This window comes from Salvelinus namaycush, unplaced genomic scaffold (genome assembly GCF_016432855.1).
Source record: "Salvelinus namaycush isolate Seneca unplaced genomic scaffold, SaNama_1.0 Scaffold2303, whole genome shotgun sequence".
Lineage (NCBI taxonomy): Eukaryota > Metazoa > Chordata > Actinopteri > Salmoniformes > Salmonidae > Salvelinus > Salvelinus namaycush.
In genome coordinates this window covers 20001-36138 of record NW_024059124.1, presented here as the reverse complement: position 1 = coordinate 36138, position 16138 = coordinate 20001, and the positions used below count along the sequence as shown (strand labels likewise).

At 46.0% G+C, this 16138-nt stretch overlaps 1 protein-coding gene across 1 annotated transcript; it reads right to left on the bottom strand.

The window, feature by feature from the left end:
* Positions 1–2629: 2629 nt before the first annotated feature.
* Positions 2630–11358, bottom strand: LOC120038674 (histidine-rich glycoprotein). Its single transcript, XM_038984335.1, has 2 exons — positions 11304–11358; positions 2630–3471 (listed from the first exon to the last, which is right to left on the bottom strand). Exons 1-2 carry the CDS (start codon positions 11356–11358, stop codon positions 2630–2632), a joined length of 897 nt encoding a protein of 298 aa, XP_038840263.1.
* Positions 11359–16138: the final 4780 nt, after the last annotated feature.

Here is a 16138-nt window from a genome sequence, read left to right as displayed (position 1 = left end):
GGTCACCCATACGCCTGTTGTTCTATAGGAGAGGTCACCCATACGCCTGTTGTTGTATAGGAGAGGTCACCCATACGCCTGTTGTTCTATAGGAGAGGTTACCCATACGCCTGTTGTTGTATAGGAGAGGTCACCCATACGCCTGTTGTTCTATAGGAGAGGTCACCCATAAGCCTGTTGTTCTATAGGAGAGGTCACCCATACGCCTGTTGTTCTATAGGAGAGGTCACCCATAAGCCTGTTGTTCTATAGGAGAGGTCACCCATAAGCCTGTTGTTCTATAGGAGAGGTCACCCATACGCCTGTTGTATAGGAGAGGTCACCCATAAGCCTGTTGTTGTATAGGAGAGGTTACCCATAAGCCTGTTGTTCTATAGGAGAGGTCACCCATACGCCTGTTGTTCTATAGGAGAGGTCACCCATACACCTGTTGCTGTATAGGAGAGGTTACCCATAAGCCTGTTGTTCTATAGGAGAGGTCACCCATACGCCTGTTGTTGTATAGGAGAGGTCACCCATACGCCTGTTGTTGTATAGGAGATGTCACCCATAAGCCTGTTGTTCTATAGGAGAGGTCACCCATACGCCTGTTGTTCTATAGGAGAGGTCACCCATACGCCTGTTGTTGTATAGGAGAGCTCACCCATACGCCTGTTGTTCTATAGGAGAGGTCACCCATAAGCCTGTTGTTCTATAGGAGAGGTCACCCATACGCCTGTTGTTCTATAGGAGAGGTCACCCATACGCCTGTTGTTCTATAGGAGAGGTCACCCATAAGCCTGTTGTTCTATAGGAGAGGTCACCCATACGCCTGTTGTTCTATAGGAGAGGTCACCCATACACCTGTTGTTGTATAGGAGAGGTCACCCATACGCCTGTTGTTCTATAGGAGAGGTCACCCATAAGCCTGTTGTTCTATAGGAGAGGTCACCCATAAGCCTGTTGTTCTATAGGAGAGTTCACCCATAAGCCTGTTGTTCTATAGGAGAGGTTACCCATACGCCTGTTGTTCTATAGGAGAGGTTACCCATAAGCCTGTTGTTCTATAGGAGAGGTCACCCATAAGCCTGTTGTTCTATAGGAGAGGTCACCCATAAGCCTGTTGTTCTATAGGAGAGGTCACCCATAAGCCTGTTGTTCTATAGGAGAGGTCACCCATAAGCCTGTTGTTCTATAGGAGAGGTCACCCATAAGCCTGTTGTTCTATAGGAGAGGTTACCCATAAGCCTGTTTGTGTAGTTGTTAATGTTGTCTTGTTGTTGTTCTATAGGAGAGGTCACCCATAAGCCTGTTGTTCTATAGGAGAGGTCACCCATAAGCCTGTTGTTCTATAGGAGAGGTTACCCATAAGCCTGTTTGTGTAGTTGTTAATGTTGTCTTGTTGTTGTTGTATAGGAGAGGTCACCCATAAGCCTGTTTGTGTAGTTGTTAATGTTGTCTTGTTGTTGTTGTATAGGAGAGGCCACTCATAAGCCTGACGCAGTGGAGCCGGAGAAACAGACAGACAACACAGTGAAGATAACCGGCGTCATCGCTGGCATCCTCCTCTTTGTCATCATCTTCCTCGGAGTCATCCTCCTCCTGAAGAAAAGGTCAGACATTTTGTAGAAGTCAGACATTTTGTAGAAGTTATATATTTTGTATAAAGATGTGTTGCTATGTGTTTCTATATGTTATGTGTCCTATATATTTAATATATTGCCACTCTATGTTGATGTTATGTCACGTCTACAAACACTGTTACACAGTGAGACAAACCGTAGAAGACAAACATTTACAACATGGGGTACGTTTGGACAGCTTGGTCGTTTACAATTGTAATCTGGAAGAAGTATTTATTTATTATTTTTTATTTTTTTTACGAGTCTCTTCCACTCGTTTCCCCTGTTTTCTCTCTCTAAAGCACAGCAGTGTTGTCAGCGTTGTCAGCGCAAAACGTAAATAATGAATTTGATGATGTTGATACGCTACATTACGTCTGTTTACAGCTATGAGAAACAGTTTGCTGTGAAAGATGAATGTCTCCACGGCCCAATCATACAAGACGCACCACCCCGTTCAATGACACTGGGTTGGAGACGGGAGGAAAAGGGAAAATATTTTGGAGGACTATAGAAGGGAAGATTAGAGAATAGGAGATAAGAAGGAAATGATGATGAAAGGCTGAAAGAGAGAAGAGGAAGGAAGAGAGGGAGGAGAGAGAGAGGGAATAGAGAGGAGAGAGAGTGAATAGAGAGGGGGGTAGAAGAGAAAGAGAGAGAGAGGAGAGAGAGAGAGAGAGTGAATAGAGAGGGGGGTAGAAGAGAAAGAGAGAGAGAGAACAGAGAGGAGAAAGAGAGTAAATAGGGAGCCTTCCTATAACCATGTATTGTAGCTTCAGGCTGAGTTTACATTAGCCCCAGCCCCTGTTCTCCAGGGAGGGGGGATACAGGGGGGGAGGGGGGATACAGGGTGAGATACGGGCCTATTTTCAATCAAATTTTTATTATCTGGTCTTTCCCGCTGTAACTTTAAGTTTGAAGAGTTAGTTAAGGTAATGGAGGTGGGAGTGGTAGATGCTAGTTCCTTGGTAATGGAGGTGGAGGTGGGAGTGGTAGATACTAGTTCCTTGGTAATGGAGGTGGGAGTGTTAGATACTAGTTCCTTGGTAATGGAGTTGGGAGTGGTAGATGCTAGTTCCCTGGTAATGGAGGTGGGAGTGGTAGATGCTAGTTCCTTGGTAATGGAGGTGGGAGTGGTAGATGCTAGTTCCTTGGTAACGGAGGTGGGAGTGGTAGATGCTAGTTCCTTGGTAATGGAGGTGGGAGTGGTAGATACCAGTTCCTTGGTAACGGAGGTGGGAGTGGTAGATACTAGTTCCTTGGTAATGGAGGTGGGAGTGGTAGATACCAGTTCCTTGGTAACGGAGGTGGGAGTGGTAGATACTAGTTCCTTGGTAATGGAGGTGGGAGTGGTAGATGCTAGTTCCTTGGTAATGGAGGTGGGAGTGGTAGATGTTAGTTCCTTGGTAATGGAGGTGGGAGTGGTAGATGCTAGTTCTTTGGTAATGGAGGTGGGAGTGGTAGATGCTTGTTCCCTGGTAATGGAGGTGGGAGTGGTAGATGCTTGTTCCCTGGTAATGGAGGTGGGAGTGGTAGATGCTAGTTCCTTGGTAATGGAGGTGGGAGTAGTAGATGCTAGTACCTTGGTAATGGAGGTGGGAGTGGTAGATGCTAGTTCCTTGGTAATGGAGGTGGGAGTGGTAGATACCAGTTCCTTGGTAATGGAGGTAGGAGTGGTAGATGCTAGTTCCTTGGTAATGGAGGTAGGAGTGGTAGATACCAGTTCCTTGGTAATGGAGGTGGGAGTGGTAGATGCTAGTTCCTTGGTAATGGAGGTGGGAGTGGTAGATGCTAGTACCTTGGTAATGGAGGTAGGAGTGGTAGATGCTAGTTCCTTGGTTATGGAGGTAGGAGTGGTAGATACCAGTTCCTTGGTAACGGAGGTGGGAGTGGTAGATGCTAGTTCCTTGGTAATGGAGCCTGTTTAAACTGACATTTTTCGAGACCTATACTTAGTTTTTACCAGTAATGTACCATTTGACGTTTTGTACAGTGTGATATTCCGTATGGCGTGTGCAAACAAACAGTCATGCTATTTAATTGAATTATTTTCGGTGTGACCTAATCAAATGAGACAGGAAGTGGGAGATTATTTAATTGGATCCATTTGATTTCATTTGCATTAATTATGTTCGATTTACAGCCGTGTTAAGACATTCTAAGTTCTGATTTGGAACTAACTCTTGGAGGTCAAATCCATAGAATCAGGTATTAATCTTAATGTCTCTGTCTTCATACAATTATGTGACATATGTCTGTCGGGGCAGGTGTAATGGAGACCTGGCTTTGTGTATACATCAACTAGCTCTTACAACATGACCTGTACATGAACTATATTCAGAATGTGGATGTAGGTGTTTATGTACGAAGAGGCAGCATGCACAAATATATGACATATGTTAGCTACATCAGCTAACCGGTTGTGTATACATCAGCTAACCGGTTGTGTGTACATCAGCTAACCGGTTGTGTATACATCAGCTAACCGGTTGTGTGTACATCAGCTAACCGGTTGTGTGTACATCAGCTAACCGGTTGTGTGTACATCAGCTAACCGGTTGTGTGTACATCAGCTAACCGGTTGTGTGTACATCAGCTAACCGGTTGTGTGTACATCAGCTAACCGGTTGTGTGTACATCAGCTAACCGGTTGTGTGTACATCAGCTAACCGGTTGTGTGTACATCAGCTAACCGGTTGTGTGTACATCAGCTAACCGGTTGTGTGTACATCAGCTAACCGGTTGTGTATACATCAGCTAACCGGTTGTGTGTACATCAGCTAACCGGTTGTGTGTACATCAGCTAACCGGTTGTGTGTACATCAGCTAACCGGTTGTGTGTACATCAGCTAACCGGTTGTCTGTACATCAGCTAACCGGTTGTGTGTACATCAGCTAACCGGTTGTCTGTACATCAGCTAACCGGTTGTCTGTACATCAGCTAACCGGTTGTCTGTACATCAGCTAACCGGTTGTGTGTACATCAGCTAACCGGTTGTGATTTCTCAACATGACCTGTACTCCAACTGTATATAATAACAACTTAGCTTACAAAATGAGAATGAATCTGTAGAAAAGAATCGGCAGACATTACACGCCACATAACTCCAAGCTATAACCTTGCTCTGCACGTTCGCTAGTCTGCCTTTCATGTATGCCTGCATGCCTGCCAGCCACCATATGGTTTTTGTCCATTTTATCTATTTTTTCAAACATTAATGTATTTTTACTTTTTCTTTCCTTCATTCCATATCCCCCCCCCCCCCCCTCCCCGTTCCTCCGTCCTCCACTGCTTATATCCTACCACCACCTCACCTAACCACGTACCACCTCACCTACCACGTACCACCTCACCTACCACGTACCACTGGGCAGAAGAACCTACCACTCCTACACTTACTACCTGTAAGTAAAACATTTTAACGTAACAGTCTTAGTGCTTTTGCTTTTCTGTCGTCCATACTACATCATTGAGACTGGAACCATGTCATTCATCTCGCCCGCAGACCTGAGTCAAATACACATTGCAAATATATTTCAGCTACATTTTCGTTTTAATTTCCCCTGTAAGGATAGAATCAATGCAAGTGTCAACAAAGCACCTTGTTATTTACCTGAGATGAACCGTAGCCGTTGTCGTTCTGCTTGTTATAGGCCCCCTTTTTTACTTTCAACGTTCTGATCAAATTCATGTCACACTATGTGACATTTGCGTATAAATGATTTAAGTAATTAAATAAGAGCAGTAAAAGCAGTAAAAAATAACAATATACACTGCTCAAAAAAATAAAGAGAACACTAAAATAACACATCCTAGATCTGAATGAATGAAATATTCTTATTAAATACTTTTTTCTTTACATAGTTGAATGTGCTGACAACAAAATCACACAAAAATGATCAATGGAAATCAAATTTATCAACCCATGGAGGTCTGGATTTGGAGTCACACTCAAAATTAAAGTGGAAAACCACACTACAGGCTGATCCAACTTTGATGTAATGTCCTTAAAACAAGTCAAAATGAGGCTCAGTAGTGTGTGTGGCCTCCACGTGCCTGTATGACCTCCCTACAATGCCTGGGCATGCTCCTGATAAGGTGGTGGATGGTCTCCTGAGGGATCTCCTCCCAGACCTGGACTAAAGCACATGAGGTCTAGCATTGTCTTGCATTAGGAGGAACCCAGGGCCAACTGCACCAGTATATGGTCTCACAAGGGGTCTGAGGATCTCATTTCGGTACCTAATGGCAGTCAGGCTACCTCTGGCGAGCACATGGAGGGCTGTGCGGCCCCCCAAAAGAAATGCCACCCCACACCATGACTGACCCACCGCCAAACCGGTCATGCTGGAGGATGTTGCAGGCAGCAGAACGTTCTCCACGGCGTCTCCAGACTCTGTCACGTCTGTCACGTGCTCAGTGTGAACCTGCTTTCATCTATGAAGAGCACAGGGCACCAGTGGCGAATTTGCAAATCTTGGTGTTCTCTGGCAAATGCCAAACGTCCTGCACGGTGTTCAACCCCACCTGTGGACGTCGGGCCCTCATACCACACTCATGGAGTCTGTTTCTGACCGTTTGAGCAGACACATGCACATTTGTGGCCTGCTGGAGGTCATTTTGCAGGGCTCTGGCAGTGCTCCTCCTTGCTCAAAGGCGGAGGTAGCGGTCCTGCTGCTGGGTTGTTGCCCTCCTACGGCCTCCTACATGTCTCCTGATGTACTGGCCTGTCTCCTGGTAGCGCCTCCATGCTCTGGACACTACGCTGACAGACACAGCAAACCTTCTTGCCACAGCTCGCATTGATGTGCCATCCTGGATGAGCTGCACTACCTGAGCCACTTGTGTGGATTGTAGACTCCGTCTCATGCTACTACTAGAGTGAAAGCACCGCCAGCATTCAAAAGTGACCAAAACATCAGCAAGGAAGCATAGGAACTGAGAAGTGGTCTGTGGTCACCACCTGCAGAACCACTCCTTTATTAGGGGTGTCTTGCTAATTGCCTATAATTTCCACCTGTTGTCTATTCCATTTGCACAACAGCATGTGAAATTTATTGTCAATCAGTGTTGCTTCCTAAGTGGACAGTTTGATTTCACAGAAGTGTGATTGACTTGGAGTTACATTGTGTTGTTTAAGTGTTCCCTTTATTTTTTTGAGCAGTGTATATACAGGGTATTACGGTACAGAGTCAATGTGGAGACTATATACAGGGTATTACGGTACAGAGTCAATGTTGAGACTATATACAGGGTATTACGGGACAGAGTCAATGTGGAGGCTATATACAGGGTATTACGGTACAGAGTCAATGTGGAGGCTATATACAGGGTATTACGGTACAGAGTCAATGTGGAGGCTATATACAGGGTATTACGGTACAGAGTCAATGTTTAGACTATATACAGGGTATTACGGTATAGAGTCAAAGTTGAGACTATATACAGGGTATTACGGTACAGAGTCAATGTTGAGACTATATACAGGGTATTACGGTACAGAGTCAATGTGGAGGCTATATACAGGGTATTACGGTACAGAGTCAATGTGGAGGCTATATACAGGGTATTACGGTACAGAGTCAAGGTTGAGACTATATACCGGGTATTACGGTACAGAGTCAAGGTTGAGACTATATACAGGGTATTACGGTACAGAGTCAATGTGGAGGCTATATACAGGGTATTACGGTACAGAGTCAATGTGGAGGCTATATACAGGGGGTACCGGTACAGAGTCAATGTGCAGGCTATATACAGGGGGGTACTGGTACAGAGTCAATGTGGAGGCTATATACAGGGGGGTACCGGTACAGAGTCAATGTGGAGGCTATATACAGGGGGTACCGGTACAGAGTCAATGTGCAGGCTATATACAGGGGGGTACTGGTACAGAGTCAATGTGGAGGCTATATACAGGGGGGTACTGGTACAGAGTCAATGTGGAGGCTATATACAGGGGGGTACTGGTACATAGTCAATATGGAGGCTATATACAGGGGGTACCGGTACAGAGTCAATGTGGAGGCTATATACAGGGGGTACCGGTACAGAGTCAATGTGGAGGCGATATACAGGGGGGTACTGGTACAGAGTCAATGTGGAGGCTATATACAGGGGGGTACTGGTACAGAGTCAATGTGGAGGCTATATACAGGGGGGTACTGGTACATAGTCAATATGGAGGCTATATACAGGGGGTACCGGTACAGAGTCAATGTGGAGGCTATATACAGGGAGGTACCGGTACAGAGTCAATGTGGAGGCTATATACAGGGGGTACCGGTACAGAGTCAATGTGCAGGCTATATACAGGGGGGTACTGGTACAGAGTCAATGTGGAGGCTATATACAGGGGGGTACTGGTACAGAGTCAATGTGGAGGCTATATACAGGGGGGTACTGGTACATAGTCAATATGGAGGCTATATACAGGGGGTACCGGTACAGAGTCAATGTGGAGGCTATATACAGGGGGTACCGGTACAGAGTCAATGTGGAGGCGATATACAGGGGGGTACTGGTACAGAGTCAATGTGGAGGCTATATACAGGGGGGTACTGGTACAGAGTCAATGTGGAGGCTATATACAGGGGGGTACTGGTACATAGTCAATATGGAGGCTATATACAGGGGGTACCGGTACAGAGTCAATGTGGAGGCTATATACAGGGAGGTACCGGTACAGAGTCAATGTGGAGGCTATATACAGGGGGGTACTGGTACAGAGTCAATGTGGAGGCTATATACAGGGGGGTACTGGTACATAGTCAATATGGAGGCTATATACAGGGGGTACCGGTACAGAGTCAATGTGGAGGCTATATACAGGGAGGTACCGGTACAGAGTCAATGTGGAGGCTATATACAGGGGGTACCGGTACAGAGTCAATATGGAGGCTATATACAGGGGGGTACTGGTACATAGTCAATATGGAGGCGATATACAGGGGGGTGCCGGTACAGAGTCAATGTGCGGGGGCACTGGTTAGTTGAGGTAATATGTACATGTAGGTAGAGTTATCGAAGTGACTATGCATAGATGACAACAGAGAGTGGCAGTGGTGTGTGGAGGGGGGCAATGTGAATATTCTGGGTAGCCATTTGACTAGATGTTCAGAAGTCTTTTGGCTTGGGGGTAGAAGCTGTTTAAAAACCTCTTGGACCTAGACTTGGCGCTCCTGTACCTCTTGCCTGTCTCCTTTCAAACTGCTGCACGGCACCTGCAGACAGACATTAGTCAGACATGCTTTCTCCATACAGGGAAACTACATGCATATGTAATATATTATTAGTACGATATATTTTGAAACAATTCACAACAAGAATCTCTCTCGTTTTGACCTCCGAGCAGTTTGTTGTTTATCAAATGATAAACCTAACCTGCATTGATGATCATTTGGCTTCAGAATATGTTTGTGTGGAGACGATCAATATAGTTTATGAATTTCCATTTGGCTTCTAATGATTTTCTTTCTTTTGGCTTGTCAAAGTCAGATGTTGAAATGCCTGTCTTGACAGGGGACCTTTTCTAATCTACTGCTAGTAGTTCATACGTATTGTTACGGTGGGTACATTCCTGGCTAAAAATACCAGCAACTAAAGCAACCAACAATGCTGTCCTATATATTGCATAGAGAATTAGGAATGATCTGATATAATCCTCTGTCTGGCACCAAACAGCATGTGAACCTGTCCTCTCCTCTTCTCCTCTTCCGTAGCCCTGCCCAGTTCTATTCCTTCACACTGCTCCTTATCTCTCCATCCCTCCATCTCTCCATCCCTTCCTCCCTCCCTCCATCTCTCCATCCCTCCCTCCATCTCTCCATCCCTCCCTTCATCTCTCCATCCCTCCCTCCATCTCTCCATCCCTTCCTCCCTCCCTCCATCTCTCCATCCATCCCTCCCTCCCTCCCTCCCTTCATCTCTCCATCCCTCCATCCCTCCCTTCATCTCTCCATCCCTCCCTCCATCTCTCCATCCCTCCATCTCTTGATCTCTCCATCCCTCCCTCCATCTCTCCATCTCTCCATCCCTCCATCTCTCCATCCCTCCCTCCATCTCTCCATCTCTCCATCCCTCCATCTCTTGATCTCTCCATCCCTCCCTCCATCTTTCCATCTCTCCATCCCTCCCTCCATCCCTACCTCCATCTCTCCATCCCTCCATCCATCCCTCCCTCACTCCATCTCTCCATCCCTCCATCTCTCATCCCTCACTCTATCTCTCCATCCCTCCATCCCCCCTCCATCGCTCCCTCCCTCCATCTCTCCCTCCTTCCATATCTCATCCCTCCCTCCATCTCTCTATCCCTCCATCTCTCCATCTCTCATCCCTCCCTCCATCCCTCCCTCCATCTCTCTATCTCTCCATCTCTCCATCCCTCACTCCCATCTCTCCAACCCTCCCTCCATCTTTCCATCCTTCCCTCCATCTCTCCCTCCCTCCATCCATATCTCCCTCCATCCCTCCCTCCATCTCTCCATCTCTCCCTCCCTACATCTCTCCCTCTCTCCATCCCTCCCTCCCGCCATCTCTCCCTCTCTCCATCTCTCCCTCCATCCCTCCCTCCCGCCATCCATCTCTCCCTCACTCCATCTCTCCTTCTCTCCCTCCCTCCATCTTTCCATCCCTCCCTCCATCTCTCCCTCCATCCCTCCCTCCCGCCATCCATCGCTCCCTCACTCCATCTCTCCGTCTCTCCCTCCCTCCATCTTTCCATCCCTCCCTCCATCTCTCCCTCCATCCCTCCCTCCCGCCATCCATCTCTCCCTCACTCCATCTCTCCGTCTCTCTCTCCCTCCATCTTTCCCTCCCTCCCTCCATCTCTCCTTCTCTCCCTCCCTCCATCTTTCCCTCCCTCCCTCCATCTCTCCATCTCTCCCTCCATCCCTCCCTCCCGCCATCCATCTCTCCATCTATCTCTCCTTCTCTCCCTCCCTCCATCTCTCCCTCCCTCCATCTTTCCATCCCTCCCTCCATCTCTCCCTCCATCCCTCCCTCCCGCCATCCATCTCTCCCTCACTCCATCTCTCCGTCTCTCCCTCTCTCCATCTTTCCCTCCCTCCCTCCATCTCTCTCTCCGTGTAGCTGTGATGATAAGCTGACAAGCCTCTTAACATCAATATTCAGAATTAGCTGAAAATTCTGCTGTCACATGTACATTTTAATCTCAATCTCCCTGCATTATAAGACAATAGCCTTACATTTTCTTACAAATTCTACTCCAATCTATCCCTTTGTGATACCCTAAAAAAATAATGTTTGAAGAATCTTTTGAATAATATGGATCTCTGGATAGGACGCATACCACCTCACTAAAATGAGGTTCTCAGAATTAGCTCTGTCGTATTCACGTTCTCCCTGCATTACAAGACAATAGCCTTAGATTTTACAGACAGTTTCTACTTCAATCTTTTCCCCCCTTGTTTCGACTACGTGATGTTTGCTGCAACGCTACAGTGGAGAGGAAAGAGGCTTAGTCCCTATTCCTCAATTAGAGAGGGATTATAATCTGCCGGTGATCAGACCGTAACTAGCACTTCTGTTCAAAGACAAAAAAAAAGCCTCATCGTCTCCACCTGGGAAATAATAATAACGGCCAGTGTTTTGTAATTCACACTGACGTGGTTATCTATTGATATAACTAATGCTACTCCCTACTGTAGCGCCAGCCGTCGTCACTCTGAAGATGAGCTCACCCGGGATGTACAGGATGTAGAGGATGTAGCATTTCCTGTCGAGATAGTGCATCATAGCGATATGATTACAGCTTGTGCTGATCACTCTGTCGAAGCTTCGGCGTACCTGATTATCTTCTGTATTAATGGAAATGTTGTTGTCTGGGATCCATTCGTGTTCTGATGATGAGGACGACGATGATGATGATGAGCATCAAACATGTTTTAAGCTGGCCTGTTCTTCCACAATATGCTGTTTATTTGTGTGTGTGTGTGTGTGAGAGAAAGACAGAGAGAAAGACAGAATGTGTGTGAGTGCATGGCAAACACACACACACACACACACACACACACACACACACACACACACACACACACACACACACACACACACACACACACACACGTGTGGAACATGTGGTGCCAGAATATGCTGTTTGTGTGTGTGTGTGTGTGTGTGTGTGTGTGTGTGTGTGTGTGTGTGTGTGTGTGTGTGTGTGTGTGTGTGTGTGTGTGTGTGTGTGTGTGTGTGTGTGTGGAACATGTGACACCATAATATGCTGTTTGTGTGTGTGTGTGTGTGTGTGTGTGTGTGTGTGTGTGTGTGTGTGTGTGTGTGTGTGTGTGTGTGTGTGTGTGTGTGTGTGTGTGTGTGTGGAACATGTGGTGCCAGAATATGCTGTTTGTGTGTGTGTGTGTGTGTGTGTGTGTGTGTGTGTGTGTGTGTGTGTGTGTGTGTGTGTGTGTGTGTGTGTGTGTGTGTGTGTGTGTGTGTGTGTGTGTGTGTGTGTGTGTGTTTGCCAGGACCTCATCAATTCAACACTGTAATTAAAGGTCCACTCTGTGATCTGGCATTAATGATCAATCTGTGGTCTGTCATTAAGGATTTAGGTTCATAAGGGATTACGTTGAGGTGGAGGAATGCTTGAATTTATTAAGTCCCCTTCGGGTTCACTGAGACGGGAAAAATATTATGTAGTAGGCCTACTTATACCCCTGATATGAAAAATACGATATTATTTAGGGGGGCATAGTATATGCATTGATTGAAGCTTAATGCTCAATTTAAAATGTCCCTGCCACCATATCTAAGCCAATATGACACCAATGTCAATAACATTCCGTGAATCAACTTGGTCCCACAGTTGACAGTGCATGTCAGAGCAAAAAATCAAGCCATGAGATTGAAGGAATTTGTCTGTAAAGCTCAGAGACAGGATTGTGTCGAGGCACAGATCTGGGGAAGGATACCAAAACATTTCTGTAGTATTGAAGGTCCCCAAGAACACAGTGGCCTCCATCATTCCTTAAATGGAAGAAGTTTGGAACCATCAAGACTCTTCCTAGAGCTGGCCGCCCGGCCAAACTGAGCAATCAGGGGAAAGGGCCTTGGTCAGGGAGGTGACCAAGAACCTGATGGTCACTGTGACAGAGCTCCAGAGTTCCTCTGTGGAGATGGGATAAACTTCCAGAAGGACAACCATCTCTGCAGCACTCCACCAATCAGGCCTTTATGGTAGAGTGGCCAGACGGAAGCCATTCCTCAGGAAAAGGCACACGACAGCCCGCTTGGAGTTTGCCAAAAGGCACCTAATGAAACTGGTCTGATCAAAAACCAAGATTAAACTCTTTGGGCTGAATGCCAAGCGTCACGTCTGTTGGTGAAGCATGGTGGTGGCAGCATCAGGGACTGGAGACTAGTAAGGATCGAAGCAAAGATGAACAGAGCAAAGAACAGAGAGATCCTTGATGAAAACCTGCTCCAGAGTGCTCAGGACCTCAGACTGGGGCAAAGGTTCACTTTCCAACAAAACAATGACCCAATGACCTCCCGCCAACACGGGAGTGACAGGAAGGACTCAGACCATGAGAAACAAGATTCTCTGGTCTGATGAAACCATGATTGAACTCTTTGGCCTGAATGCCAAGTGACATGTCTGGAGGAAACCTGGCACCATCCCTACGGTGAAGCATGGTACTGGCAACATCATGCTGTGGGGATGTTTTTCAGCGGCAGGGACTGGAGACTAGTCAGGAACGAGGGAAAGATGAATGGAGCAAGGTACAGAGAGATCCTTGTTGAAAACCTGCTCCAGAGCTCTCAGGACCTCAGACTGGGGCGAAGATTCACCTTCCAACAGGACAACGACCCTAAGCACACAGTCAAGACAACGCAGGAGTGGCTTTGGGACAAGTCTCTGAATGTCCTTAAGTGGCCCAGCCAGAGCTGGTACTTGAACCCGATCTAACATCTCTGGAGAGACCTGAACCGCCGGTCTGTTAACCACCAGATAAAGCATTGTACATAGCTACAGTAGGTACATGCATTATAATGAAAATAAAAAGCTCAACGGAAGCTATTTATCTAACTGTATATATATATATATGTTTTAGTCATTTAGCAGATACTCTTATCCAGAGCGATTTACAGGAGAAATTAGGATTAAGTGCCTTGCTCAAGGGCACATTGACAGATTTTTCACCTAGTCTGCTCTGGGATACAAACCTATAACCTTTTGGTTGTTGGCCCAACGCTCTTAAACGCTAGGCTACTAGTTGGAACTATAATACACCACCCTTATCAGCCTGCTGTTATAGTAGAACTACAGTAACACCACCCTTATCAGCCTGATGTTATAGTAGAACTACAGTAACACCACCCTTATCAGCCTGCTGTTATAGTAGAACTACAGTAACACCACCCTTATCAGCCTGCTGTTATAGTAGAACTACAGTAACACCGCCCTTATCAGCCTGCTGTTATGGTTTAAACTACAGTAACACCACCCTTATCAGCCTGATGTTATAGTAGAACTACAGTAACACCACCCTTATCAGCCTGCTGTTATAGTAGAACTACAGTAACACCACCCTTATCAGCCTGATGTTATAGTAGAACTACAGTAACACCGCCCTTATCAGCCTGATGTTATAGTAGAACTACAGTAACACCGCCCTTATCAGCCTGCTGTTATAGTAGAACTACAGTAACACCGCCCTTATCAGCCTGATGTTATAGTAGAACTACAGTAACACCACCCTTATCAGCCTGCTGTTATAGTAGAACTACAGTAACACCGCCCTTATCAGCCTGCTGTTATAGTAGAACTACAGTAACACCGCCCTTATCAGCCTGCTGTTATAGTAGAACTACAGTAACACCGCCCTTATCAGCCTGCTGTTATAGTAGAACTACAGTAACACCGCCCTTATCAGCCTGCTGTTATAGTAGAACTACAGTAACACCGCCCTTATCAGCCTGATGTTATAGTAGAACTACAGTAACACCACCCTTATCAGCCTGCTGTTATGGTAGAACTACAGTAACACCGCCCTTATCAGCCTGCTGTTATAGTAGAACTACAGTAACACCACCCTTATCAGCCTGCTGTTATAGTAGAACTACAGTAACACCGCCCTTATCAGCCTGCTGTTATGGTTTAAACTACAGTAACACCACCCTTATCAGCCTGATGTTATAGTAGAACTACAGTAACACCACCCTTATCAGCCTGCTGTTATAGTAGAACTACAGTAACACCACCCTTATCAGCCTGCTGTTATAGTAGAACTACAGTAACACCACCCTTATCAGCCTGCTGTTATAGTAGAACTACAGTAACACCGCCCTTATCAGCCAGCTGTTATAGTAGAACTACAGTAACACCGCCCTTATCAGCCTGCTGTTATAGTAGAACTACAGTAACACCACCCTTATCAGCCTGATGTTATAGTAGAACTACAGTAACACCACCCTTATCAGCCTGCTGTTATAGTAGAACTACAGTAACACCGCCCTTATCAGCCTGATGTTATAGTAGAACTACAGTAACACCGCCCTTATCAGCCTGCTGTTATAGTAGAACTACAGTAACACCACCCTTATCAGCCTGATGTTATAGTAGAACTACAGTAACACCACCCTTATCAGCCTGCTGTTATAGTAGAACTACAGTAACACCACCCTTATCAGCCTGCTGTTATAGTAGAACTACAGTAACACCGCCCTTATCAGCCTGATGTTATAGTAGAACTACAGTAACACCACCCTTATCAGCCTGCTGTTATGGTTTAAACTACAGTAACACCACCCTTATCAGCCTGATGTTATAGTAGAACTACAGTAACACCGCCCTTATCAGCCTGATGTTATAGTAGAACTACAGTAACACCACCCTTATCAGCCTGCTGTTATAGTAGAACTACAGTAACACCACCCTTATCAGCCTGCTGTTATAGTAGAACTACAGTAACACCACCCTTATCAGCCTGCTGTTATAGTAGAACTACAGTAACACCACCCTTATCAGCCTGCTGTTATAGTAGAACTACAGTAACACCACCCTTATCAGCCTGCTGTTATGGTTTAAACTACAGTAACACCACCCTTATCAGCCTGCTGTTATAGTAGAACTACAGTAACACCACCCTTATCAGCCTGCTGTTATAGTAGAACTACAGTAACACCACCCTTATCAGCCTGCTGTTATAGTAGAACTACAGTAACACCACCCTTATCAGCCTGCTGTTATAGTAGAACTACAGTAACACCACCCTTATCAGCCTGCTGTTATAGTAGAACTACAGTAACACCACCCTTATCAGCCTGCTGTTATGGTTTAAACTACAGTAACACCACCCTTATCAGCCTGCTGTTATAGTAGAACTACAGTAACACCACCCTTATCAGCCTGCTGTTATAGTAGAACTACAGTAACACCGCCCTTATCAGCCTGCTGTTATAGTAGAACTACAGTAACACCACCCTTATCAGCCTGCTGTTATAGTAGAACTACAGTAACACCACCCTTATCAGCCTGCTGTTATAGTAGAACTACAGTAACACCACCCTTATC

Coding starts and splice junctions, on each gene's coding strand:
- LOC120038674 (XM_038984335.1), bottom strand. CDS start 11,358: ATGATGCACTATCTCGACAGGAAATGCTACATCCTCTACATCCTGTAC. Junction 3,472..11,303: donor CTACATCCTGTACATCCCGG/GTGAGCTCATCT, acceptor TCCGTTACCAAG/GAACTGGTATCTACCACTCC.